The 27,699-nt window shown below is 47.0% G+C and overlaps 2 protein-coding genes across 10 annotated transcripts in view; one reads left to right on the plus strand and one right to left on the minus strand.

Moving 5' to 3' along the window:
- The window catches only part of CHEK2 (checkpoint kinase 2), a 56,466-nt gene extending 54,899 nt beyond the window's left edge, over positions 1-1,567 (minus strand). For 4 of the 5 annotated variants that reach the window (XM_030816023.1, XM_030816022.1, XM_030816021.1 and 1 more), the window contains exon 1: positions 773-869. The gene's annotated coding sequence lies outside the window, so the exon portion shown is untranslated. Of the gene's footprint in view, positions 1-772 lie in introns of all 5 variants that reach the window. The other variant, XM_030816025.1, reaches the window with a different exon arrangement.
- HSCB (HscB mitochondrial iron-sulfur cluster cochaperone) lies at positions 1,043-19,772 on the plus strand. Of its 5 annotated transcripts, XR_004030992.1 has the most exons (7): positions 1,044-1,335; positions 2,864-2,960; positions 3,585-3,674; positions 4,828-4,972; positions 10,137-10,184; positions 18,981-19,175; positions 19,558-19,772. XR_004030992.1 is itself a non-coding variant. In XM_003258033.4 (6 exons), the coding sequence occupies exons 1-6, from the start codon at positions 1,100-1,102 to the stop codon at positions 15,751-15,753; spliced, it is 708 nt and encodes a 235-aa protein (XP_003258081.1). In that variant the 5' UTR covers positions 1,043-1,099; the 3' UTR covers positions 15,754-15,814. The 5 variants fall into 5 exon arrangements, 3 of the variants coding, with proteins under 3 accessions (XP_003258081.1, XP_030671886.1, XP_030671887.1); XR_004030993.1 differs by lacking the exons at positions 18,981-19,175; positions 19,558-19,772 and adding an exon at positions 15,662-15,797 and having other exon boundaries at positions 1,043-1,335; positions 3,585-3,679; XM_003258033.4 differs by lacking the exons at positions 18,981-19,175; positions 19,558-19,772 and adding an exon at positions 15,662-15,814 and having other exon boundaries at positions 1,043-1,335.
- Positions 19,773-27,699: the final 7,927 nt, after the last annotated feature.

Here is a 27,699-nt window from a genome sequence, read left to right on the forward strand (position 1 = left end):
AAATACTAGCCGGGCATGGTGGTGGGTACCTATAATCCCAGATGCTTGGGAGGCTGAGGCAGGAGAATCGCTTGAACCCAGGAGGCAGAAGTTGCAGTGAGCCCAGATCGCGCCACTGCACTCCAGCCTGGCAACAGAGAGAGACTCCGTCTCAAAAAAAAAAAAAAAAAAAAAAGATACAGATGGTAATCATATATGTATACTTTATATCAAAAATAAATAATTTTTTAAAAAATTCCAGAGGCCTTTCAAGTGAAACACAATCTTTTTTTCAAGCAGAAAACCTAAGTCCGAAGGAGGACTGATGCCCTCCTACCCACTTCTGGCCACCCCATCCCATACACTTACTTAGGGACTTATTTAGGGACACGCAGAACATCCTCCTACACAGCTCAGTGCGTTTCCAGTTCCTGCAGCACCCAGTAGCTAAGACTGGCCTCTCTATAAGCATTTTAGAGATTGAATCTAAAGAATGGCAATGATTACTAACATCTATAGAACTTTTTACAAAGTAACTTCGCTCTGATATTGAAGAACACAACGCTGTTCCTTCTTATCCTGTACGTTCAGGCCTGTTTCAGCTTGTAAGTAATACGGGAAGTGAACTTCACCTCGAGGATGATCTACTAAAAAGGAAGAGAGTCGCCCACACACTCCCCCTTCAGCTCAAAAATAAAGACAAAGCGAAGCTCAGGAGACTCCGCTCACACAAAACGCTTAAGATGGGATTCGAACCACCAAACACCCAACAGAAGTTCCCCATATGACTCACCGCGTGAGCCCACCTGGAGCCGCACACTCTCCGCAGCCTCAGCCAGCAGAGTGGCGCTAAACCTGCAGATACAAACTCCACCCTCAGCCAATCAAAACCCCCTCCCCTGCCGCCGGACCAATGAGGAGCAGCAGATGTGGCCGTCAGGCGTCGCCTCAATGCTTTCTGGGAGTTGTAGTTTAGAAGGCAGAGAGGAACTTAGGACCCGGGTTCCCCTCGGGTGATCCCGCCCCCTCGACTCCCCAGCCAATCAGCAGCATTAGTCTTGTTGGACGCTCTCTTTGCTTTTCCCCACGAGTGACCACGGCTAGATAGGCCGCCGGCCAGATGTGGCGGGGGAGAGCCGGGGCTTTGCTCCGAGTGTGGGGGTTTTGGCCGACAGGGGTTCCAAGAAGGAGACCGCTAAGCTGTGATGCTGCGTCGCAGGCGGGAAGCAATTATCCCCGCTGTTGGAACTGCGGCGGCCCATGGGGCCCCAGGCGGGAGGACAGGTTTTTCTGCCCACAGTGCCGAGCGCTGCAGGCACCTGACCCCACTCGAGACTACTTCAGCCTTATGGACTGGTACGATCGACGGTTTCGGGAAACGGGCCCGGGCGAGAGAGACGTCGGGGTCTGGCCTGCGAGAGGGGAGGACGGATCTGGCTTGCGGAAGAGAAGGCGGGACTGATAGGGGGGCGGAGGTCTAGAGAGCAGGCGTGAGAGAAGTGTCTTGATTTCTCAGGAGGAAATTGAGAGGCGGGGACTGAGGGAAGCAGCGTTGAGGTGTGGAGAAGGGAGACGAACGGGACTGGAGTTAGAGGAAATAGGGGGGCCGAGGCTAGAGGGGAGGGAGATTTGAGGGGCGGTACCTACGGGAAAGGGAAGGAGAAGTCGAGGGGCGGAGCTTGAGGAAAGGGTACTTGAGGGGCAGGCCCTGGGAGACTGGAAGACTTGAATGAATAGGGTCAGCAAGGTTTAAAGTTGGGTTGATGTATTTAAGAAAGGACTGCAGAAGTGTGGTCCGAGATTAGGAAGTAAAGCATGAAAAGCTTAATATTGTGGGCGAGGCCTGAGGGAAAAGTGAGAATTGGTGGGAGAGGGTCCAATAAATGGTTTTTCCCCCTGAAGCTGAGGATCTTGGAGAGATGGGGCAGTGTGGATAGAGCTGAACTGGTAAGGAAATAGGACAGACTCTGGGAGTAGAATGTGAAAGGGGTTGAATTAAAATAAACCGGGAGACAGGGATGAAGGGACTTGGGCCGTGGAAAAGATAGGGTGGTATTAAAGAAAACATTATTCAGTCACACTTGTTCAAGCACCAGAAAGACTTTCTTCAAGGCCATCTTGTAGAGGGGCCACTGCAATAGGGTCTTGCACTTGGGGAGAGAGATTGGTCTCAACTCCAAAAACAGCATGGGCAGAAGGAAATTCGTAGCCAAGGAGCAGAGTAAACGGGATTCTGGCTAAACCGACCTAACAGGATTCTTGCCGAAGACAGGCCAGGGTGCTCAGACACCACCTGGGGGATAGCAGAGGCTGAAGAATCTGATCAGAGATCTAGGATGATCAAAAATATGAGGATCGAGGATTCTAGCTAAACTGACTTAGCAAGGTTATTTGCCAAAACTGGATTTTACAAGAAAGCATACAGCTGGGCCTAGGAGAAGGTTCAGAAATCTGACTAAAGTTTGGCCAAGCAAAGAATCTTTGTGTAATTTAGGAATGTCCCTTTCCCTTAACTATGGGATCTGCCCCCACCAGTCACTGAACGTGTATGAGGGGCTATAGTAACACTGATCTTTAAGTTCCTCAGGCATCCCTGTCTTGCTCCCACCTTGAGGTCCTTGCTCTTGCAATTCTACCTGGATATCTCTTTCCTCTGATCTTTGATTACTCATCATCATTCAGGTTTCAGCTCAGTGTCATCTCTTTGTCCACTACATCTGCTACCCTCTCTGACTCTGTTCTGTATCCCTTCATGGGACCTACCACTTTTTGAAATTATGTTTATATGTTATTGCATCTTCCCAATGAGAGCAAGAACCAGGCTCATGGTAGACAAATCTTTAAATATTTGTTGCATAAATTTAATCTCCCAATTTCCTTCCAGCAACCGTTCCTTCAGAGTTGATACTGCGAAGCTCCAGCACAGGTACCAGCAACTGCAGCGTCTTGTCCACCCAGATTTCTTCAGCCAGAGGTCTCAGGTAGCTTATTGGCCAATGCCAAAAATCCCCAAATATGTGTGCACACTGGGTGGCAGTAGCCTTGTGGTTATGTGATTATCAGGGACCGAGCTGGAAAATCAGCTGTGTCTGCCACATGGCAGTCTGACCCCAGCCTGTCAGACCCAGAGCTGCCATTCACTCACAGCTTTTGTCTGACTTCCCAGGTAATTTAAAACCTATCAGCTGAATATAAAGACACCTCATCCCACACCAGCTCTACTTAACCACTTCCTTAGGTGCCTGCCCATTAGAATATTCTAAAACTTTGTGGGTCCGGCGCAGTGGCTCATGCCTGTAATCCCAACACTTTGGGAGGCCGAGGCAGGCAGATCACTTAAGTCGGGAGTTCAAGAGCAGCCTGGCCAACATGGTGAAACCCTGTCTCTGCTAAAAATATAAAAATTAGCCTAGTGCAGTGACACACGCTTGTAGTCCCAGCTGCTTGGGAGGCTAAGGCAGAAGGATCACTTGAACATGGGAGGTGGAGGTTGCAGTGAGCTGAGTTTGCGCCACTGCACACTCCAGCCTGGATGACTCTGTCAAAAAAAAAAAAAAACTTTGTGATTTGGATGGTAATAGTACTATCTTCATCTCCATTAACAGACTGAAAAGGACTTCTCAGAGAAGCATTCGACCCTGGTGAATGATGCCTATAAGACCCTCCTGGCCCCACTGAGCAGAGGACTGTACCTTGTAAGGTGATTTCCCAACCCTTCTGTGCATGACGCTCTGATGCCCATTATGGCGTAGGACAGCCGCATCCCCTTTATTCAGCAGAAGAGTGCTTGAGGTCGGGCATGGTGGCTCACACCTGTAATCCCAGCACTTTAGGAGGCTGAGGTGGTCAGATCACTTCAGCCCAGGAATTCAAGACCATCCTGGGCAACATGATGACACCCCATTTCAACAAAAAATACAAAAATTAGCTGGGCATGCTGACATACACCTGTAGTCCCTGCTACCCTGGAAACTGAAGCAGGAGGATCACTTGAGCCTGAGAGGTCGAGGCTTCAGTGAGCTGTGATTGTACTACTGCACCCTCTCAAAAAAAAAAGTCCAGGGACCCAATAGTATTTAGCCTCAGAGCACAAGTATAATTTTCTCTGTGAATATTACTTGCCTCAACTGCATTTTTTAAATTGTAATTTTCTAGCTTTTTTCTATGAATTTCAAGGATTTGATGATGGTAGCTTTTAGTTAAGAGTCATTTTCTGTTTTGTTTTGTTTTTTTCCTCTCAAGAGTATCTTAAGAGGCCAGGCATGGTGGGTCACGCCTGTAATCCCAGCACTTTGGGAGGCCGAGGCCGGTGGATCATGACGTCAGGAGTTCAAGACCAGCCTGGTTAAGATGGTGAAACCCCGCCTCTACCAAAATACAAAAAAATTAGCCGGGCGTGGTGGCGGGTGCCTATAATCCCAGCTACTCAGGAGGCTGAGGCAGAGAATTGCTTCCCCAGGAGGCAGAGGTTGCAGTGAGTTGAGATCACGCCACTGCACTCTAGCCTGGGCGACAGAGTGAGACTTCGTCTGAAAAAAAAAAAGTATCTTAGAATCTAGAAAATTTTATAATTGAATAGAATCTTTACAAACATCTAGTTCAACCTCTGAGTGGAGGAATGACTACCCCAAGATCACAGCAAGGTCACATAGTTTTGGGTAGCATGAGTGGAAATCCCATCCCAGCATTTCTGTTTCAGTCCAAGCTTTTGATAGCCCTTAGTCTTTCATTATCGGGACAGTTGCAGTTTTCTCTGTTAGTGGTATTATTTCCTGACGGATAAGTAGGATTTACATTACTCTGCCCATAGTTTCTTCAACTTACTTTTCTTGCTTTCTGCCCCAATAGCTAAAGCTCCATGGAGTAGAGATTCCTGAAGGGACAGATTATGAAATGGACAGGCAATTCCTCATGGAAATAATGGAAATCAATGAAAAACTCGCAGAAGCCGAAAGTGAAGCTGCCATGAAAGAGATTGAATCCATTGTCAAAGGTGAAAGATAAAATAGCACCGAATGTATTTCATTGCTGTTATGAACACTTGTCCAAGGATAACTGAAAAATGAACATAGAGTATATAATGGCCCGGGCACAGTGGCTCACGCCTATAATCCCAGCACTTTGGGAGGCCAAGGCAAGTGGATCACCTGAGGTTAGGAGTTCAAGACCAGCCTGGCCAACATGGTGAAACCCTGTCTCTACTGAAGATACAAAAATTAGCCGGGCGTGGTGGCGGGCACCTGTAGTCCCAGCTACTTGGGAGGCTGAGGCAGGAGAATGGTGTGAACCCGGGAGGCAGAGCTTGCAGTGAGCAGAGTCAGGCCACTGCACTCCAGCCTGGGCGACAGAGCGAGACTCCATCTTAAAAAAAAAAAAAAAGTTACTTATTTTAAGGAATTAGCTCACATAATTGTGGGAGCTGACACATCTAAAATCTATAGGGTAGGGCTGGGCGCAGTGGCTCATGCCTGTGATCCCAGCATTTTGGGAGGCCGAGGAGGGCAGATCACTTGAGTCCAGGAGTTCAATACCAACCTGGGCAACGTGGTGAAACCCCATCTCTAAAAAAATACAGAAAAATCAGCCAAGCATAGGCCAGGTGCAGTGGCTTACGCCTGTAATCCCAGCACTTTGGGAGGCCGAGGGGGGTGGATCACCTGCCAGTTCGAGACCAGCCAGGCCAACATGGAGAAACCCCATCTCTACTAAAAGTACAAAATTAGCCAGGCATGGTGGTACATGCCTGTAATCCCAACTACTCGGGAGGCTAAAGCAGGAGAATCGCTTGAGCTTGGGAGGCAGAGGTTGCAGTGAGCCGAGATCGTGCCACTGCACTCCAGCCTGGACGACAGAGCGAGACTCCGTCTCAAAAAAAAAAAAAATCAGCCAAGCATGGAGGTGCGCACTTGTGGTCCCAACTATTCGGGAGGATGAGGTGGGAGAATCATCTGAGCCCGGGAGGCAGAGGTTGCAGTGAGCTGAGATCACACCACTGTACTCCAGCCTGAGTGAGAGAGTGAGACCCTGTCACAAAAAAAATAAATAAAATCTATAGGGGTAGATAAGCAGGCTGAAAGTCTAGGCAGGATTTCTATGTTACAGTCTTGATACAGAATTCCTTCCCAGAAAACCTGTTTTTGCACTTAATGCCTCTACTTGATTGGATGAGGCCCACCCACATTATGTAGGGTAACATCCGTTACTTAAAGTCAACTGATTATAATATTAATCACATCTACGAATACCTTCACAGGATCATCTAAACTAGTTGATTTTTGTTTTTTTGAGACATGATCTCACTCTGTCACCCAGGCTGGAGTGCAGCAGTGCAGTACAGCGGACTGCAGCCTCGACCCATGGGCTCAAGCAATCCTCTCACCTCAGCCTCTTGGATAGCTGGGACTACAGGCGTGCATCACCACGCCTGGCTAATTTTTTGTGTCTTTTATAGAGATGGGGTTTCGCCATGTTGCCCAGGCTGGCTTCAAACTCCTAGGTTCAAAGCAATTCACCTGCCTCAGTCTCCCAAAGTGCTGGGATTACAGGCGTGACTCAATGTGCCTGGCATAGATTCGTGTTTGATCAAACAACTGGGCACCATAGCCTAGCCAAGTTGACACATAACCATTCCACAAAGAAAAGATTCCAAGGTTCTCTGTTAGACTATATTCAGTTATGTACTTTCACAAATATCTGAAGCGTACCTACAAATATCAGGCACTGTGCATGACACTGAGGATACAGCATGGAACAAGAAAGACTGTGCCTTCTTGGAGTTAATGTATGTCAACTGTGCCCAAAATGAAATTCCCAAGTGTCTCCCCTCCCCACCTTTCCCCGAAAAAAAAATCTGTTCCTCAGGCTGGGCGTAGTGGCTCAGGCCTGTAATCCCAGCACTTTGGGAGGCCAGGGCAGGCGGATCACGAGGTCAGGAGATCAAGACCATCCTGGCTAACATGATGAAACCCCGTCTCTACTAAAAATACAAAAAATTAGCCGAGAGTGTTGGCACACGCCTGTAGTCCCAGCTACTCGGGAGGCTGAGGCAGTAGAATTGCTTGAACCCAGGAGGTGGAGGTTGCAGTGAGCCAAGATCGTGCCACTGCACTCCAGCCTGGGTGACAGAGCGAGACTCTGAATAAAAAATAATAATAATATGTTCCTCTTCCAGTGTTCCCTAAGAGAATGACACCAGTTGCACAAGTGTAAATTTTGAGGAGGCCTTAACAACCTTATTCTTCCTTATGCCCATAGTCAATCTATTACATCTGAAAGAGCTGACTTAAATTTGCCTCAAATTCATCCACCTATCTCTACTTTCACTGCCACCAGCCTTTTCCAAGCTACCATTCACTCTCACCTGGACAACTGCAGTAGCTTTTCACTGGTCTGTCTGTACCTTCAGGCCCCATCTAACAAATCCCTTCACTGTCACTGGAATCTTTTTGAAACCCAAGTCTTTTTTTTTTTTTTTTGAGACAGAGTCTTGCTCTGTTGCCTAGGCTGGAGTGCAGTGGCATGATCTCGGCTCACTGCAACCTCCGCCTCCCAGGTTCAAGCTATTCTCCTGCCTCTGCCTCTGCCTCCCGAGTAGCTGGGACTGCAGGTGCGTGCCACTGTGCTTGGGTAATTTGTCTATTTTTTTTAAGTAGTGACGGAGTTTTACCATGTTGCCCAGGCTGGTCTCAAACTCTTGACCTCAGGTGATTATCCATCTCAGCCTCCCAAAGTGCTGGGATTACAGGTGTGAGCCACCAAGCCCAGCCAAAACCCAAATCTAATCACTACTCTTGACCTTATTTAAATTGACCAGGTGTGATGGCTTACGCCTGTAATCTAAGCACTTTGGGAGGCTGAAGTGGAAGGATCACTTGAGCTCAGGAGTTCAAGACTAGCCTGGTCAACACAGCAAGACCCCATCTCCATAAAAAGTTTAAAAATTAACCAGATGTGGTGGCGCATGCCTGTAGTCCCAGCTACTCGAGAGGCCGAGGCAAAAGGATCACTTGAGCCCAGGAGGTGGAGACTGCAGCAAACCGTGTTTGCACCATTGCACTCCAGCTTCAGCAACAGAGCGAAAACACGTCTCAAAAAAAAAAAAAAAAAAAAAAAAAGAAAAAACTTTTAAGTGGCTTCTCACTGCTCTAAAACTCTTTAGCATCCCTTACAGGGCCGTTGCTGTGGCCTCTGCTTCTCTCTGTTTTGCCTTCTCCACTCCCTCCTACCCTAGGGCCTGTTGCTTCTGCCTGAAACCCTCTTCTCCTCCACCCCATTTAAGTTAACCCCTCCTTCTTCAGATCTGAAGGCAATCATCACTTCCTCAGAGAAGCTTTTTTTAAGCTATCTATTAGTAGTGGCTATTTCTTTTGTAGGACTGTTCACAGTTATAACTTTACTGTTCTATGTGACATTAATTGATCAATATCAGCCTCCCTCATTAGACTGGAAGTTCTGCAGAAGGAGAAATCATGTCTACTTTTTGCTTCCCTCACATCCTCAGCTCACAGAAAAGTACTTATAGTTTAAAAGGAACTTGGTAAGTATTTACTAAATGAGCAAACAGTAATGAGAAAAGACGTTTAAAGCACTAATATAGAATTTGTGGTGAGGGGACTGTCAGCTGGAGATATGTTGACAGCATTAGGGCTGGGTTGTAGGGAGAAGAGAAACTCAGGAGTTGCAGTCAGTGGGCTCAGCTGCCCAATTTTAGACGGCAGGGCAGCATGAAGGTCTGGAGTGAGGGCAGCGTGCTACTGACTTTGTGTGACCTTGAACAAATGACTTCATTCCTCTGAGCCTCAATCTCCTCATCTGTAAATGGAGATAATATTAGCACTGGCTGTTGTGGGGATCAAGTTAAGTGAGATAAAGCATGTAAAAGCATGTATTCTAGGCCAGGTGTGGTGGCTCACGCCTCTAATCCCAGCACTTTGGGAGGCTGAGAAGGGCAGATCACCTGAGGTCAGGAGTTCAAGACCACTCTGACCAACATGGCGAAACCCCGTGTCTACTAAAAATACAAAATTAGCCGGGCATGGTGGCGCACACCTATAATCCCAGCAACTTCGGAGGCTGAGGCAGGAGAATCGCTTGAACACAGGAGGCGGAAGTTGCAGTGAGCCAAGATCGCACCATTGCACTACGCCTGGGCAACAAGAGCGAAACTCCGTCTCAACAAAAAAAAAACACTTATTGTAGCCCTATAGTAAACATTTGACTTTGAGCAGCTCACTGACCTTAATTTAGATTAATTCCTACATTTTCTCCTGTAAGGTATCTGCTACGGCCCAGGTAAAATGAATGTTCAAGGGCATAGAGCTAGTTAATTTTAGGGTCAGGGCTTAAGAACCTCCAGGTTCCTAGTCTGTTGGTCTTTTCTGGACACCACACTGCTACCTGAGAGGTGAGTTTCAAACACCGGACTGGGAGTCAAGTGACTTGGATTCTGTTCCCAGCTCTTCCACTCATCACCCATGGAACAATTCCCCCAATACCTGTCATTTCCTACCTTAGGGATATAATGTATTTGACAGTGCTTCGAAAGACGACACCATATAAATGACTGACGCTATTTATATCTGGAAAATGAGATTACTGGAAAATTCCTCATTTTCTAACAAGGAAACGAGAAATATGAGATAGCTGCTGCTTTATTTTGTTTGGCATCTTCTCTCTTATGACACAACATGATGTAAATATTTTCATTTTCCTGAGAGGCTGTATAGTTTGCAAGTGGTTGCCGGAAACACTCAGTAATGCTTTACTGATAGGTGTTCCCAGCATGTTAATGTTCTCCTTGCTGAAATGTCGAAGACCCAAACTGTTTTGTGGAGATAATCAAAGTATATCCTTGTCTCTCTCTTTTTTTTTTTTTTTTTTTTTTTTTTTACTGATTCTATAGCCATTTTATAACCTTGGTGATTGCTCCTCAGACCTTTCATGGGTAGAAAAACAGTGTTATTAGGGTCAACCAGAGTTGTGCTAAACAGCAGCTGCCGTCGTGGTACACACAGAGACAAAGGTTATGAAGCCTTACCTTGAATACAAACTTCCTCTTTTGTTGTGTTCAAACCAGCATGACTACAAAGTGTAAGTATTGTCTTTGTATTATGAGTCTATTTCAATGGAAAAATTAACAGAATGGTTTTCTTTTTCAGCTAAACAGAAAGAATTTACTGACAATGTGAGCAGTGCTTTTGAACAAGGTACTTTCTTTTCTTGACTTTCTTAAATATGGAAAGAAATTTCAAGCACTGAGGCATAGCCATTCATTCAGTAACTAGCTATTATATACCTTCCTATGATAGCTATATGGGGAGATAGGAAATATTTACGAGTCTACATTTCTGCCTTTAAAAAAATGCCTTAAGAGCCTACATTTCTGGCCGGGCACAGTGGCTCACGCCTGTAATCCCAAGACTTCGGGAGGCCAAGGTGGGCAGATCACGAAGTCAGGAGATCGAGACCATCCTGGCTAACAGGGTGAAACTCTGTCTCTACTAAAAATACAAAAATTAACTGGGTGTGGTGGCACAGCACCTATAGTCCCAGCTACTTGGGAGGCTGAGGCAGGAGAATCGTTTGAACCAGGGAGGCGGAAGTTGCAGTGAGCTGAGATCGTGCTACTGCACGCCAGTCTGAGCGACAGAGCGAGTGAGACTCTGTCTCAAAAAAAAAAAAATCAACATTTCTGCCTTTCTAGAGAAACAAACTATATCAAAAAATGATCTGGGAACGGTGAGTCACGCCTGTTATCCCAGCACTTTGGGAGGGTGAGGTGGGCAGATCACTGGAGGTTAGGGGTTTGAGACCATCCTGGCCAACATGGTGAAACCCCATCTCTACTAAAAATACAAAATTAGCCAGGCACGGTGGCGTGCCCGTAATCCCAGCTACTCGGGAGGCGAGGCAGGAGAATTGTTTGAACCCGGGAGGCGGAGGTTGCAGTAAGCGAAGATCATGCCACACTCCAGGCTGGTGACAGAGCAAGACTTCGTCTCAAAAAAAAAAAAAAAAAAAAAGTTGGCCGGGCATGGTGATTCATGCCTGTAATCCCAGCACTTTGAGAGGCTGAGACTGGCGGATCACGAGGTCAGGAGATTGAGACCATCCTGGCTAACACAGTGAAACCCTATCTCTACTAAAAATACAAAAAATTAGCCGGGCCTGGTGGTGGCCATCTGTAGTCCCAGCTACTCGGGAGGCTGAGGCGGGAGAATGGCGTGAACCCGGGAGGCGGAACTTGCAGTGAGCGGAGATCGCGCCACTACACTGCAGCCTGGGCGACAGAGCGAGACTCCGTCTCAAAAAAAAAAAGGAAATTTGTTGACAGGAGACCTGCCTTGTAAAAAAAAATGTTAAAAGAATTGATTGGCTAGGCGTGGTGGCTCACACCTGTAATCCCCGCATTTTGAGAGGCTAAAGTGGGCAGATCACAAGGTCAGGAGTTCGAGACCAGCCTGACAAACATGGTGAAACCCCGTCTCTACTAAAAATACAAAAACTAGCCGGGCATGGTGGCGCTCACCTGTAATCCCAGCTACTCAGAAGGCTGAGGCAGGAGAATGGCCTGAACCCGGAAGTTGGAGGTTGCAGTGAGCCGAGATCATGCCAATGCACTCCAACCTGGGTGATAGAATGAGACACCATCTCAAAAAAAAAAAAAAAAAAAAAAAAAAAAAAAATTTATTTAGAGTGGAGGAAATTTATATAGGTCAGAAACTTGGGTCTACATAATGAAAGGAAGACCCTTGGAGAAAGGAATAAGTAAATGCAAAATTAAAACTTTTTTTTTTTAATTGATCTAACAGTTTTTTCAAAATAATAAAAGCAACAATGGGCCGGGCACAGTGGCTCACATCTGTAATCCCAGCACTTTGGGAGGCTGAGGCGGGCGGATCATTTGAGGTCAGGAGTTCGAGACCAGCCTGGCCAACATGGTAAAACCCCATCTCTACTAAAAATACAAAAAAATTGGCCAGGCACAGTGGCTCACGCCTGTAATCCCAGCACTTTGGGAGGACAAGGCGGGCAGATCACAAGGTCAGGAGATTGAGACCATCATGGCTAACACGGTGAAACCCTGTCTCTACTAAAAATATAAAAAATTAGCCGGGCATGGTGGCAGGCACCTGTAGTCCCAGCTACTTGGGAGGCTGAGGCAGGAGAATGGTGTGAACCCGGGAGGCGGAGCTTGCAATGAGCCGAGATCGTGCCACTGCACTCCAGCCCGGGCGACAGAGCGAGACTCTGTCTCAAAAAAAAAAAAAAAATTGGCCGGGCATGGTGGCAGGCGCCTGTAATCCCAGCTACTGAGGAGGCTGAGGCAGGAAAATCACTTGAACTCGGGAGGCAGATGTTGCAGTGAGCTGAGATCGCGCCATTGCACTCCAGCCTGGGCAACAAGAGAAAAACTCCAACTCAAAAAAAAAAGGATAGAAATTCTGACACCGTCCGGGCACGATGGCTCACGCCTGTAATCCCAGCACTTTGGGACGCCAAGGCGGGTGGATCACGAGGTCAGGAGATCGATACCATCCTGGCTAACATGGTGAAACCCTGTCTCTACTAAATATACAAAAAATCAGCCAGGCGTGGTGGCGGGCGCCTGTAGTCCCAGCTACTCAGGAGGCTGAGGCAGGAGAATGGCGTGAACCTGGGAGGTGGAGCTTGCAGTGAGTGGAGATCGCACCACTGTACTCCAGCGACAGAGCGAGACTCCATCTCAAAAAAAAAAAAGAAATTCTGACACAGGGCCAGGCGCGGTGGCTCACGCCTGTAATCCCAGCACTTTGGGAGGCCGGGGTTAGCGGATCACAAGGTCAAGAGTTCTAGACCAGCCTGGCCAACATGGTGAAACCCCGTCTCTGAAAAATTAGCTGGGTGTGGTGGCAGATGCCTGTGATCTCAGCTACTTAGGAGGCTGAGGCAAGAGAATCGCTTGAAACTGGAAGGTGGAGTTTGCAGTGAGCCGAGATCATGCCGCTGCACTCCTGACTGGGCAACAAGGGCGAAACTCCGTCTCAAAAAAAAAAAAAAAAAAAAAAAAAGAAATTCTGACACAGGCTCCAACAGGGATGAACCTTGAGGACATTGTACTATGTGAAATGTCTGTCACGAAAGGACAAATACTATATAATTCCACTTATATGAGGTACCTGTGGTAGTCAGATTCATAGAGAAAGTGGAATGGTGGTTGTGGGGGGATAGAGTCAGGAAGAGGAAAATAGAGAGTTATTTCATAAGTAGAGAGCTTCAGTTTTGCAAGATGAAAAGAGTTCTGTGGAAGGCCAGGCGCGGTGGTTCCCTCCTGTAATTCCAGCACTTTGAGAGGCTGAGGCAGACAGATCATCTGAGGGCAGGAGTTTGAGACCAGCCTCACCAACATGGTGAAACCACGTCTTTACTGAAAATACAAAAATTAGCCGGGTGTGATGATGCATGCCTGTAATCCCAGCTACTTGGGAGTCTGAGGCACAAGAATTGCTTGAACCCGGGAGGTGGAGGCTGCAGTGAGCCAAGATCATTCCACTGCATTCCAGCCTGGGCAACAAAGCAAGACTCTATCTCACAAAAAAAAAAAAAAAAAAGTTATGTAGATGGATGGTGGTGATGCTTGCACAACAATGTGAATGTACTTAATGTCATTGAACTGTACACTTAGAAATGGCTAACATGATGAATTTTATGTCATATGTTACCACAACTTAATTTTTTTTTTTTTTTTTTTTTTTGAGAATGAGTTTTGCTCTTCGCCCAGGCTGGAGTACAGTGGCACGATCTCAGCTCACTGCAACCTCAGTCTTTCGGTTTCAAGTGATTCTCCTGCCTCAGCCTCCCAAGTAGCTGCAATTACAGGGATTACAGGAGCCTGCCACCACACCCAGCTAATTTTTGTATTTTTAGTAGAGATGGGATTTCACCATGTTGGCCAGGCTGGTCTTGAACTCCTGACCTCATGATCTGCCCACCTTGGCCTCCCAAAGTGCTGGGATTACAGGCGTGGGCCACTGCTCCTGGCCCTAAAATTTTTTGAATACAAAAAATATGTTAAATAAATTAAATTGAGAAATGAAATACGACCAAGACCTTCCAAGTCCCTGGTAGACATTTTGCCATTACATCTCCCTTCCACAGTAACCACTCTCCTGAATTTTGTGTTACTCATTCCCTTGCTTTTCTTGATAGTTTTAACCATATATGTACATAATAGTGTATTATTTAGTCTCGCATATTTTTATCTTTATATAAATAATATATATCCTGTGACTTTTTTGTTTAATATCTTATTTTTGGAGTCATCTGGAATGATGCAAATGGTTATAACATATCTTCCTTTTAGCACTCTTCACATTGTGTTTTACTTATCTAAGTCAGGGTTTCTCAACCTTGGCACTACGGATATTGTAAGCCAGATAATTCTTTGTTTGGGGGAGCTGTCCTGAGTACTATAAGATGGTTAGCAGCATCCCTGGCCTGTACCCACCAGATGTCAGTACTGCCTCCCAGCTGTGACAACCAAAAATATCTCCAGACATTGCCAGATGTCCCCATGGGGGCAAAATCATCCCCAACTGAAAATCACTGGTCTGGCCAGGCATGGTGGCTCACACCTATAATCTCAGCACTTTGGGAGTCCAAGGCAGGCGGATCACTTGAGATCAGGAGTTTGAGAGCAGCCACAGCCAACAGGGTGAAACCCTGCCTCTACTAAAAATACAAAAATTAGCCAGGCATGGTGGTGCACACCCTGTAATACCAGCTACTCTGGAGACTGAGGCATGAGTATTGGTTGAACTCGGGAGGTGGAGGTTGCAGTGAGCTGAGATCACACCACTGCACTCTGGCCTGGGCAACAGAGTGAGGCTCCATCTCACAAAAAAAAAAAAAGGAAAATCACTGGTCTAAGGGTGTCTTTCTTGGGAACTGTAAGCCCCCTGAGGGTATCTCTGTGCCTCAGCACCTGAACTGTAAGCCTCCTGAAGGCAGCTCTGTGCCTCAGCACCTGGCATAGAGGAAGCATTCAGTGCTTTCATATCCTCAGTATACCACCACATGTGTTAGGGAGAAACTTTTAAAACACAACCCCCCACCCTTTTTTTTTTTTTAAAGAGACAGGGTCTCACCCTGTTGCCCAAGTTGAAGTACAGTGGTACAGTCATAGCTCAGTGCAACCTCAAATTCCTGGGCTCAAGGGATCCTCCCACCTCAGCCTCCCGAGTAGCCAGGACTACAGGCATGTGCCACCATACCTGGCTAATTTTTTTTTTTTTTTTTTGGTAGAGACAGGGTCTTGCTTTGTTGCCCAGGCTGGTCTTCAATTACTGGGCTCAAGCCATCCTCCCGCCTCAGCCTCCCAAAATGCTGGGATAGCAGGTATGAGCTCCTGCATCTGGCTTCTACCACTCATTTATTACTTGGGACTATCCTGAAGAGAATCAACTTCTCTAATTTATATGAATCCTGTACACATGCTCTTACACACCTCCTGCCCCGTTTGGTTTATTCCTTTGTCTCCTTAACAATCCAGATGTTCTCCCTCTTCGTTGCTCAGTCTTACTGAGGAATTGATGAGCCCTCCGGACCCCAGGGCTCCACTTATATTATGGCTGCCCTAGTCATCAGAGTTGGTTTTATTCTTGCTTGAAATGAAGCCTGACTTCAGTGTCTCTGTCTATTTCAGATGACTTTGAAGAAGCCAAGGAAATTTTGACAAAGATGAGATACTTTTCAAATATAGAAGAAAAGATCAAGTTAAAGAAGATTCCCCTTTAATTGTTGATAGTTTAAAATTTAAAAAATAAAGTTCTTGCTGGGCACAGTGGCTCACACCTGTAATCCCAGCACTTTGGGAGGCTGAGGCGGGTGGATGACAAGGTCAGGAGTTCAAGACCAGCTTGGCCAACATAGTGAAACCCCATCTCTGCTAAAAATACGAAAATTAGCTGGGCAGCCGGGCGCGGTGGCTCACGCCTATAATCCCAGCACTTTGGGAGGCCGAGGCAGGCGGATCACGAGGTCAGGAGATCGAGACCATCCTGGCTAACACGGTGAAACCCCGTCTCTGCTAAAAATACAAAAAATTAGCCGGGCGCGGTGGTGGGTGCCTGTAGTCCCAGCTACTCGGGAGGCTGAGGCAGGAGAATGGCGTGAACCCGGGAGGCGGAGCTTGCAGTGAGCCGAGATCGCGCCACTGCACTCTGGCCTGGGAGAAAGACTCCATCTCAAAAAAAAAAAAAAAAAAATTAGCCGGGCATGGTGGTGCATGCCTGTAGTCCCAGCTACTCGGTAGGCCAAGGCAGGAGAATCGCTTGAACCGGTGAGGTGGAGGTTGCAGTGAGCAGAGATTGCGCCACTGCACTCCAGCTTGGGCAACAGAGTGCGAATCTCGATAAATAAATAAATGAATAAATAAATAAAATTCTTGTATATTTCTTTTCTGGCTTCTGGTAATTGGGAATAGATAAGCTTTAACCATTTATATCAATTAAGCCTATGGCTCAAGCATTAGTGGATGGCAAAGTTTGTCATGTGGGAAGAAACAGCCTAGTCAGAGCTTGGGTGGTCAGTTCTTCATCTGATACTTGATACAACATGACCTCAATGTAGGCTAATGAATGAAGAGGTAGAGATGGGGCCAATTTGAGGCCCTACAAAGAGGAATCCAAAAACTTTTCTGCAAAGGGCCTGGTAGTGAATATTTTCAACTTCGTGGACTATATCAAGGGTCCCCAACCTGTTAGGAACTAGACCCCACAGCAGGAGGTGAATGGCAAGTGAGCGAGCAAGCGAGCATTACCACCTGAGCTCCATTTCCTGTCAGATCCGCTATGGCCTTAGATTCTCAAAGGAACATGAACCCTATTGTGAACTGCACATGTGAAGGTTCTAAGTTGCATGCCCCTTGTGAGAATCTAATGCCTGATGATCTGAGGTGGAATAGTTTCACATCCCAAAACCATCCTCCGGCACCATCCCCATCCATGGAAAAACAGTCTTACATGAAACCACTTCCTGGTGCCAAAAGGGCTGGGGACTGCTGGACTATGTGGTCTCTGTCGTAACTGCGGTTCTGCCATTGTGACACAAAATCAGCATAGACAATATGAAAACAAATGGACAGGGCTGTGTGCTTGTCAAACTTTACAAAACAGGTGATGAGCCAGATTTGGCCATGGTTCTGCCAACCTCTGCCCAAGAGCCACAACTTTCTAATGGCATGACCCTCCTCCCTAAGACAGGTAGTCCCCTTTGGTACTGTGGCCTTGGGGCATTCTGTTTGCTAACAAGCAAGGCTGCCTAAGGGTCTCTTTGGTCTAAATTTCAAATTGTAGATAATATTATAAAGAATTAATCTGGTATTAGGCCGGGCATGGTGGCTCATGCCTGTAATCCCTGCACTTTGGGAGGCCAAGGCGGATACATTACCTGAGGTCAGGAGTTCGAGACCAGCCTGGCCAACATGATGAAACCCCGTCTCTACTGAAAATACAAAAAAATTAGCTGGGCATGGTGGTGTGCGCCTGTAATCCCAGCTACTCAGGAGGCTGAGGCAGGAGAATCACTTGAACCTGGGAGGTGGAGGTTGCAGGGAGTGGAGATTGCACCACTGCACTCCAGCCTGGGCAACAAGGGCAAAAAACTCCATCTTAAAAAAAAAAAAAAAAAAAGAATCTGGTATTAAGCACTAACCACATTTTCTGCTCCATCTTAGTGGAGTGGAGCAGTTGTGATTACTCTCTGGACAGTTGACGCACTTGTCACTATTTCCATGCTCTTCTAATTCAGCCCAATGCAGCTCTACTTCCCCTTCTGTATCTTTGGAAATTCAGTTTAAGTTCTTGATCTGTTTCCAGAAAAACAAACACTTAAAAAGTCTCTGGATCAGGGAAAATTTAAATAGCAAACAGAAAATTCTGATTAAAAAATTCCAAGAAGGCTGGGCGCGGTGGCTCACGCCTGTAATCCCAGCACTTTGGAAGACCAAGGCAGGCGGATCACCTGAGGTTGGGAGTTCAAGACCAGCCTGACCAGCATGGAAAAACCCCGTCTCTACTAAAAATAAAATTAGCCGGGTGTGGTGGTGCATGCCTGTAATCCCAGCTACTCGGAAGGCTGAGGCAGGAGAATCAATTGAATCCGGGAGGCGGAGGTTGCAGTCAGCCGAGATCATGCCACTGCACTCCAGCCTAGGCAACAGAGCGAGACTCTGTCTCAAAAATAAAAATAAAAATAAAAATAAATAAATTCCAAAAAACAACATTTTAACTCTGGAGATAATTGCCTGTTTATAATTGGAAAAAAGTCAGGGAGTCTGAACCAAAGTTTAAATACTACTCCAAGAACTTAAAACTGTAGCTCCTTTGAAGTTTTTCTTTTTTTTTTTTTGAGACGGAATCGCTATTTTCACCCAAGCTGGAGTGTAATGGCATGATCTCAGCTCACTGCAACCTCCACCTTCAGGGTTCAAGTGATTCTCCTGCCTCAGCCTCCCAAGTAGCTGGGATTACAGGCACCTGCCACCATGCCTGGCCATTTTTTTGTATTTTTAGTAAAGTCGGGGTTTCACCATGTTGGCCAGGCTAGTCTCGAACTCCTGACCTCAGGTGTTCCACCCGCCTCAGCCTCCCAAACTGCTGGGATTACAGGCATGAGCCACCATCCCAGTTTCTTATCCTTGTTGAAAACTGTGTTTCTTATGAATCCCGAACCAGTTATACTCAGTTAACATTTTATAATTCACTGATCTTTAGAAGGCAAATTAACCACAGCAGCTGTTGGGCTTAATGATACTTGGGAACATCAGTACAATTTCACTCCCTCACAATATACTAGGAGAATGAATTACTTGTCTGAAAACACACCAGGAGTCCTTTAAGTAAATAATTACAATGCAAGCATATGTCCTCATTAAATTGGGTGCTTCTGCAAAAAAAAAAAAAAGGAGGAAATGAAAGGAGGGTTTGAAATACTTGTGTAGACAATCTTCATTCCTTCTTCAGAACAATGATCAGGATCAAAACAATCTGACCACAAAAATAAATCAGATCAACATTGCCACATCTTTGGAGGAACTTCAAAGAAACTTTCTCTTACCTGTTACCATCAGCTGGAAAGGCTGCAGGGCCTCCCGACAAACCACGTCTGATTTGGGGAATAAATAAAAAAGACATTATTTCTGAGTCATGGCTTCTGAGGTGAGTGGGCTTACTTTTTTCTCCCCTCTCTTCCAAATTCTTTGCCTTCTCATCTGAAGTTTAACTGCACTTCTAAATCCAGGAACCCTTTCAGGTGTTCCCTAACAAAGCCCTGTGGGAGGTATGCTAATAGACGGCTGAAAAGTTGGCAGCCCAATTTGGCTTAAAATTTCAGACCAACAATTGAAGCAAATGAAGCCCCCCCTGCCCGCCCCCCCCAACACACACACACACAGGCACACACACACAGTTCCCAATATAGTGTCAGAACAAATCAGAGGTTTCAACTAATTTGTGACTATGTCTTCCCAGAGTTTGGTGTCAGACAGTGCTCGTGTTGTGAACTGAATGATTTTGTCCCCCAAAATTCATTATGTTGCAGTTCTGGCGCCTCTGAGGAAGTAATTAAGATTCTACAAGACAGAAAGAGAAACTGAAACTGACCATGCTGGTACCTTGAGCTTGGACTGCAGCCTCCAAAACTGTGAGAAAATAAATTGCTGTTATTTAAGCTACCTAATACCTGGGTTTAAGTCCCAGTTCCCCTAGTTATTTCCCATCTGTATTTTTTTTTTTTTCAAGAAGGAGTCTCGCTCTGTCGCCCAGGCTGGAGTGCAGTAGCGCCATCTTGGTTCACTGCAACCTCCACCTCACGGGTTCAAGCTATTATCCTGCCTAAGCCTACTAAGTAGCTGGGATTACAGGCACCTGCCACTACGCCCGGCTAATTTTTTTTTTTTTTTTTTTTTTTTTTTTTTTGTATTTTTAGTACAGACGGGGTTTCACCATGCTGGCTAGGCTGGTCTTGATCTCCTGACCTCGTGATCCGCCCACCTCAGCCTCCCAAAGTGCTGGGATTACAGGCATGAGCCACCGCGCCTGGCTGCCGTTGAGAGACAGGACTAGCTGGATTTCCTAGGCTAAGAATCCCTAAGCCTAGCTGGGAAGGTGACCACATCCACCTTTAAACACGGGGCTTACAACTTAGCTCACACCCGACCAATCAGAGAGCTCACTAAAATGCTAATTAGGCAAAAACAGGGGGTAAAGAAATAGCTAATCATCTATTGCCTGAGAGCACAGCAGGAGGGACAAGAATCGGGATATAAACCCAGGCATTCGAGCCCACTACGGCAACCCCCTTTGGGTCCCCTCCCCTTATATGGGAGCTCTGTTTTCACTTTATTTCACTCTATTAAATCTTGCAACTGCACTCTTCTGGTCTGTGTTTGTTGCATCTGGAGCTGAGCTTTCCATCCACCACTGCTGTTTTGCCGCCGTGGCAGACCCCCCGCTGACTTCCCTCCCTCTGGATCCAGCACGGTGTCCGCTGTGCTCCTGATCCAGCGGGGCACCCATTGCTGCTCCTGATCGGGCTGAAGTCTTGCCATTGTTCCTGCACAGCTAAGTGCCTGGGTTCGTCCTCATCGAGCTGAACACTAGTCACTGGGTTCCACGGTTCTCTTCCATGACCCACAACTTTTTTTTTTTTTTTTGAGAGGGAGTCTCGCTCTGTCACCCAGGCTGGAGTGCAGTGGCGCAATCTCGGCTCACTGCAAGCTCCGCCTCCCGGGTTCACGCCATTCTCCTGCCTCAGCTTCTCCGAGTAGCTGGGACTACAGGCGCTCGCCACCAGGCCCGGCTAATTTTTTTTGTATTTTTAGTAGAGGCGGGGTTTCACCGTGGTCTCAATCTCCTGACCTCGTGATCTGCCTGCCTCGGCCTCCCAAAGTGCTGGGATTACAAGCGTGAGCCACCGCGCCCGGCCAGACCCACAACTTCTAATAGAGCTATAACACTCACGGCATGGCCCAAGATTCCGTTCCTTGGAATCTGTGAGGCCAAGAACCCCAGGTCAGAAAACACGAGGCTTGCCACCATCTTGGAAGTGGCCCACCGCCATTTTGGAATTGGCCCACCACCATCTTGAGAGCTCTGGGAGCAAGGACCCCCGGTAACACCGTCATCTGTATTTTGTTTGTTTGTTTGTTTTCGAGAAAGGGTCTGGCTCTGTCATCCAGGCTGGAGTGCAGTGGTGCCATCTCAGCTCACTGCAGCCTTAACCTCCCAGGCTCAATCAATCCTCCCACCTCAACCTCCCAAGTAGTTGGGACCACAGGTGGGCACCACCATGCCTGGCTAATTTTTTAATTTTTTGTAGAGATGGGGTCTCTCTACATTTCCCAGGCTGGTCTCGAACTCCTGGGCTCAAGCTATGTACCCACCTTGGCCTCCCAAAGTGCTGGGAATACAGGGGTGAGCCACCACGCCCAGCATCCTCATCTTATTTACTTATTTAAGACGACGTCTGGCTCTGTTACCCAATCTGGAGCACAGTGGCATGATCTCGGCTCACTGCAACCTCCACTTCCCAGGCTCAAGCCATCCTTCTGCCTCAGCCTTCCAAGTATCTGGGACTACAGGCATGCACCACCACACTCGGCTAATTTTTGTATGTTTTGTAGAGACAGGGTTTTGCCATGTTGCCCAGGCTGGTCTCAAACTCATGAGCTCTAGTGATCTGCCCGCCTCGGTGGCCCTCTCAAAGTGTTGGGATTACAGGCATGAGCCACTGTGCCTGGACATGGCCTCCTTATCTTTAAAAGGGTAATAATAGTACCTATCTCACAGTGTCATTGTGAAGATCAAGTGAAATAAATTATCTATGCAAATTGTTTAGCATGGTGCATGGCACATGGAACTCAGAGATAATACTTTCTGTTTTTACTTTCAATTAGAATTACTACTTTTATTATTTTTATTGGGAAACAAAATCATGCCTTTCATTGCACCATAAATACATTCTTTTTTTTTTTTTTTTTTTTTGAGATGGAGTCTTTCTCTGTCCCCCAGGCTGGAGTGCACTGGCGCGATCTCGGCTCACTGCAAGCTCCACCTCCCAGGTTCACGCCATTCTCCTGCCTCAGCCTCCCGAGCAGCTGGGATTACAGGCGCCCGCCACCATGCCCGGCTAATTTTTTGTATTTTTAGTAGAGACGGGGTTTCACCGTGTTAGCCAGGATGGTCTCGATCTCCTGACCTCGTGATCCGCCCGCCTCGGCCTCCCAAAGTGCTGGGATTACAGGCTTGAGCCACCGTGCCCGGCCGCTCATAAATACATTCTTTCAACAAAATTCCAAGCACCTACTTTGTGTAAGAGACCACTTAGCCCTGAGAGAGATAGAATAGTCAGATGCTTCCTGTATGTTTGGGGAAATCACTTTTCACCAAAAACAAAACAATAATAAAAGTTCTGGGCTGGGCCAGGTGTGGTGGCTCACACCCGTAATCCCAGAACTTTGGGAGGCAGAAGCAGGTGGATCGCTTGAGGTCAGGAGTTCGAGACCAGCTTGGCCAACATGGTGAAACCCCGTCTCTGCTAAAAATACAAAAATTAGCCAGGCGTGGTGGCGTGCGCCTGTAATCTCAGCTACTTGGGAGGCTGAGGCAGGAGAATCACTTGAACCTGGGAGGTGGAGGTTGCAGTGAGCTGAGATCACGCCACTGAACTCCAACCTGGCAACAGAGTGAGACTCCATTTAACAAAAAAAAAGGTTCTGGACTGGGTATGGTGGCTCACACCTGTAATCCCAGCACTTTGGGAGCCCAAGTGGGAGGATCACTTTAGCCCAGGAGTTCAAGACCAGCCTGGGCTACATAGTGAGACCCCATCTCTACAAAAAATGTTAAAAATTAGCCAGGTGTGTTGGCAGCCTGTAGTCCCAGCTACTGAAATGGGAAGATTGCTTGAGCCCAGGAGTTTGAGGCTGGAGTGTGCTATGAACAGGCCACTGTACTCCAGCCTGGGCAACAGAGCAAGACCCTGCCTGGAAAGAAAAAAAAAAAAGTTCCCATTTACTTCATAGTTACCGTATGCCAGGGAATATGTGTAGTATTTTGCCTGATTCCATCAAAATAAGCCTAATTTGACTCATTTTACAGATGAAGAAACACACTTCAAGAAGGTAAGAGTTAGCCAAGCGAGGTGGCTCATGCCTGTAATACCAGCACTTTGGGAGGCCGTGGCAGGTGGATCACTTGAGGCCAGGAGTTAGAGACAAGCCTGGGCAACATAGCAAGACCCCATCTCAAGTTTGTTTTTTTTTTTTTTTGAGATAGTCTCACTCATTTGCCCAGGCTGGAGTGCAATGGCATGAGCTAAGCATACTGCAGCCTCCCAGGTTCAAGTGATTCTCCTGCCTCAGTCTCCCGAGTAGCTGGGATTATAGGCATGCACCACCACGCCCAGCTAATTTTTGTATTTTTAGTAGAGATGGGGTTTCTCCATGTTGCAAAGGCTGGTCTCAAACTCCCGGTCTCAAGCCATCCGCCTGCCTCAGCCTCCCAAAGTGCTGGGATTACGGGTGTTAGTCACCATGCCCGGCCATGTCTCAATATTTTTTTTAATGTAAAAAAGAAAAATAGAAAAACAAAAGAAAGAGTATTTAAACCCATCTATCTGCAAAGCCCGTGCTCTCAGAGGGCTGAACTCACCAAGATTAAGTACCAGCCAATGGGGTTAAGCAATTCATAATGAGAGGTGCCATTTACCAGGGCATGTGCCATGCCATGGAGAGGTAAGATTTGTCAGGAGTCCCTATGTCCAAAGCCTGTGCATACAGCCTCACTGGGTCTAGGTGGGGATCATTTCCAGGTGTGGTAACTGAGGAAGAAGGGAAGAGGAGGAATAGAATCCAGACAAGCAGAGAGAAACTATGTTAGGTGTCCCCCAAACCACCCCGAGTTATGATGATTTGCCAGGAGATCTCACAGGACTCAGTATATGGTCCTACTCGTGGCTATAACTTTTTTTTTTTTTTTTTGAGACGGAGTCTCGCTCTGTCACCCAGGCTGGAGTGCAGTGGCAAGATCTCGGCTCACTGCAAGCTCTGCCTCCCGGGTTCACACCATTCTCCTGCCTCAGCCTCCCGAGTAGCTGGGACTACAGGTGCCCGCCACCACGCCCACTAATTTTTTGTATTTTTAGTAGAGACGGGGTTTCACCGTGTTAGCCAGGATGGTCTTGATCTCCTGACCTCATGATCCACCCGCCTTGGCCTCCCAAAGTGCTGGGATTACAGGCATGAGCCACCGTGCCCAGCCTCACGGCTATAACTTATTATAGCAAAAGGATACAAAATGAAATCAACACAAGGAAAAGTCTCCTGGCACAAAGTCTGATACAAATCAGATGTAAGCTTCCAAGGGTCTTCTTCCAGTGGAGTCACATCAGACGCACATAATTCCCCTAGCAACAAGTTGTGACAACACGTGAAAATGTTGTCTGTAAGGAAGCATAGATAGACTCAATACCAAGGGGTTGGCCGGGCACGGTGGCTCACACCTGTAATCCCAGCCCTTTAGGAGGCTGAGGAGGGCAGATCACTTGAGGTGATAACTTCTGACAACCCCACCCCTCATGGATCATTGCCATGAACAGTTTGGTATCATGTGTTTCTTTCAGAGGGATAAAGCTTAGTATTCTGCTATTATTTACCTGACTTGCTTGCTAAGATTGTTTCTTTTTTTCAGATGGAGTCTTGCTCTGTCACCCAGGCTGCAGTCCAATGGCACGAACTCAGCTCACTGCAACCTCTGTCTCCTGGGTTCAAGCGGTTCTCCTGCGTTAGCCTCCTAAGTAGCTGGGACTACAGGCGTGCGCCACCACGCCCAACTAATTTTTGTATTTTTTGGTACAGACAGGGCTTCACTATGTTGGCCAGTCTGGTCTTATACTCCTGACCTAAAGTGATCTGCCCACCTCAGCCTCCCAAAGTGCTGGGATTACAGGCATGAGCTACCGTGCCTGGCCGCTAAGGTTGTTTCTTAAGTTCTATCAGTTAATAACTATTATGTAGGCAAATTACTCACTCGCCTCCCCACTGGCCCCGGCTTTTTTTTTTTTTTTTTTTTTTTGAGACAAGCTCTTGCTCTGTCGCTCAAGCTGGAGTGCAGTGGTGCAGTCACAGCTCACTGCAGCCTCAACCTCCCTGGATAGTCATAATGGAGTTTCCTGCTGGATGGTATTAAGTGATTTTTATTTGCTTTTCTAGACTTTTGTCAGCCCCACAACTAACTTTCTAAGAAGCTGTGTTCATTTTATAACCAGAAAACATTGTTTAAAAAAAAGGTAGGGGGGAACAGTGGAGATTAACCACCAAGGAAAAAGGAGTCATGAAAGGATTGTCTAAGTGTCTGTATGTCTCTGACCCACCAACCCTATGAGAGGTGCACTGGAAGTAACCTCAAAGAGGCAGGGTTGGACAGTCACTAAGAAAAAGATGGGTCCAGGCGCAGCGGCTCATACCTGTAATCCCAGCACTTTGGAAGGCCAAGGCAGGTGGATCACTTGAGGTCAGGAGTTCAAGACCAGCCTGGCCAATAGGGCAAAACTCTGTCTCTATTAAACATACAAAAATTTGGCCGGGTACGGAGGCTTATGCCTGTAATCCCAGCACTTAAAGAGGCCGAGGCGGGTGGATCATTTGAGGTCAGAGGTTTGAGACCAGCCTGGGCAATATGGTGAAACCCCATCTCTACTAAAAAGACAAAAAATTAGCCAGCTGTGGTGGCACATGTCTGTAATCCCAGCTACTCAGGAGGCTGAGGCAGGAGAATCACTTGAACCTGGGAAGCGGAGGTTGCAATGAGCTGAGATCGTGCCATTGCACTCCAGCCTGGGCCACAAGAGCAAAACTCCGCCTCAAAAAAAACAAAAACAAAAATTGGCCAGGCATGGTGGTGTGCACCTGCAGTCCCAGCTACTCGGGAGGCTGAGGCAGGAGAATTGCTTCAGCCTGGGAGGCGGAGGTTGCAGTGAGCACCACTGCAGTCCAGCCTGGGTGACACAGTGAGACTTTGTCTCAAAAAAAGAAAAAAAAAAAAAAAAAGAGAAGGGGCTCTTAGGGGCCACTGTCAAATTCTGCGGCTGCTCTTCCCAGGGTAATGGAGGAGACAACTTACTACAATCCTCTGACTTATGCATCTGGGGTCTTAAGCTCCAAGGTCTCAGACACACTGTAGTGAGGCTTTCAAATTGATTCCCCATAGCCCTTTCTTCCACAGAATTCAATGAGATGAGCAGACCCTACAAGTTTAGGGCAGGATCTAGGCTCTCAGATCTGGGGTTGGGCACTGGCTAGTTCACATATAGCTGAGGGAATTAGGGACCATAACTTGCCTCAATTTCCTTATCTGTAAAATGGGGGTAGGAAAATCATCCAATTCACAGAATTGTGAGGAATACTTAATCTGAGTAAAGAGCCCTTGAAAATAGAAAGCACCAAATAAATTATTAATTTTAGTACATTGCCTGATAAGGGGTATAACTTAGTATAGAATTATGAATTATGGCCGGGTGCAGTGGCTGACGCATGTAATCCCAGCACTTTAGGAGGCCAAGGCGGTCAGATCACCTGAAGTCAGGAGTTCGAGACCAGCCTGGCCAACATGGTGAAACCCCGTCTCTACTAAAAATATAAAAATTAGCCAGGCGTGGTGGCAGGCACTTGTAGTCCCAGCTACTGGGGAGGCTGAGACAGGAGAATCGCTTGAACCCCAGAGGCAGAGGTTGCAGTGAGTGGAGATCGCGCCACTGCACTCCAGCCTAGATGACAGAGTGAAACTCCAGCTCAAAAAAAAAAATTGTGAATTAAAGAATGAAAAGAGGCCAGGCGCGGTGGCTCACACCTGTAATCCCGGCACTTTGGGAGGCCGAGGCAGGCGGATCACGAGGTCAGGAGATCAAGACCATCCTGGCTAACACGGTGAAACCCCGTCTCTACTAAAAAAATACAAAAAATTAGCCAGGCGCGGTGGCGGGTGCCTGTAGTCCCAGCTACTCGGGAGGCTGAGGCAGGAAAATGGCGTGAACCCAGGAGGCGGAGCTTGCAGTGAGCCGAGATAGCGCCACTGCACTCCAGCCTGGGCGACAGAGCGAGATTCTGTCTCAAAAAAAAAAAAAAAAAAAGAATGAAAAGAATGGTTGTGTGTGCCTCCCCTCCCAGGAGCTCAGGGCTGGGGCCTGCCAAAGGTGTCTCTACACCACACCCCATGCTCCCTCTCCTCTCTCTCTCTGGCTCTATGGCTTTCACTCTCATTCTCTCTCCCTCCTCTCTCCTTCCTTCCCTCTCTCCTTCTCTTTCTGCCATGTGATTAAAAAAAGAACGAAAGAATGAATTTAGATAGATATTCAAGAAATATAATTAGTAGAAAATCAAATTTCAGAATAATATGGATATGACTCTCTTTTTATTTATTTTTTATTTTTATTATTTTTTGAGATGGAATCTTGCTCTTCTTGCTCAGGCTGGAGTGCAGTGGCACTATCTTGGCTCACTGCAACCTCTGCCTCCTGGGTTCCAGCGAGTCTCCTGCCTCAGCCTCCCAAGGAGCTGGGATTACAGTTGCCCACCACCACGCCTGGCTGATTTTTGTATTTTTAGTAGACACAGGGTTTCACCATGTTGGCCAGGCTGGTTGCAAACTCCTGACCTCAGGTGATCCATCCACCTTGACTTCCCAA

The sequence above is a fragment of the Nomascus leucogenys genome, chromosome 7b (genome assembly GCF_006542625.1).
Source record: "Nomascus leucogenys isolate Asia chromosome 7b, Asia_NLE_v1, whole genome shotgun sequence".
Lineage (NCBI taxonomy): Eukaryota > Metazoa > Chordata > Mammalia > Primates > Hylobatidae > Nomascus > Nomascus leucogenys.

Coding starts and splice junctions, on each gene's coding strand:
- HSCB (XM_003258033.4), top strand. CDS start 1,100: ATGTGGCGGGGGAGAGCCGGGGCTTTGCTCCGAGTGTGGGGGTTTTGG. Junction 1,336..2,863: donor TACTTCAGCCTTATGGACTG/GTACGATCGACG, acceptor ATTTCCTTCCAG/CAACCGTTCCTTCAGAGTTG. Junction 4,973..10,136: donor GATTGAATCCATTGTCAAAG/GTGAAAGATAAA, acceptor TTTCTTTTTCAG/CTAAACAGAAAGAATTTACT.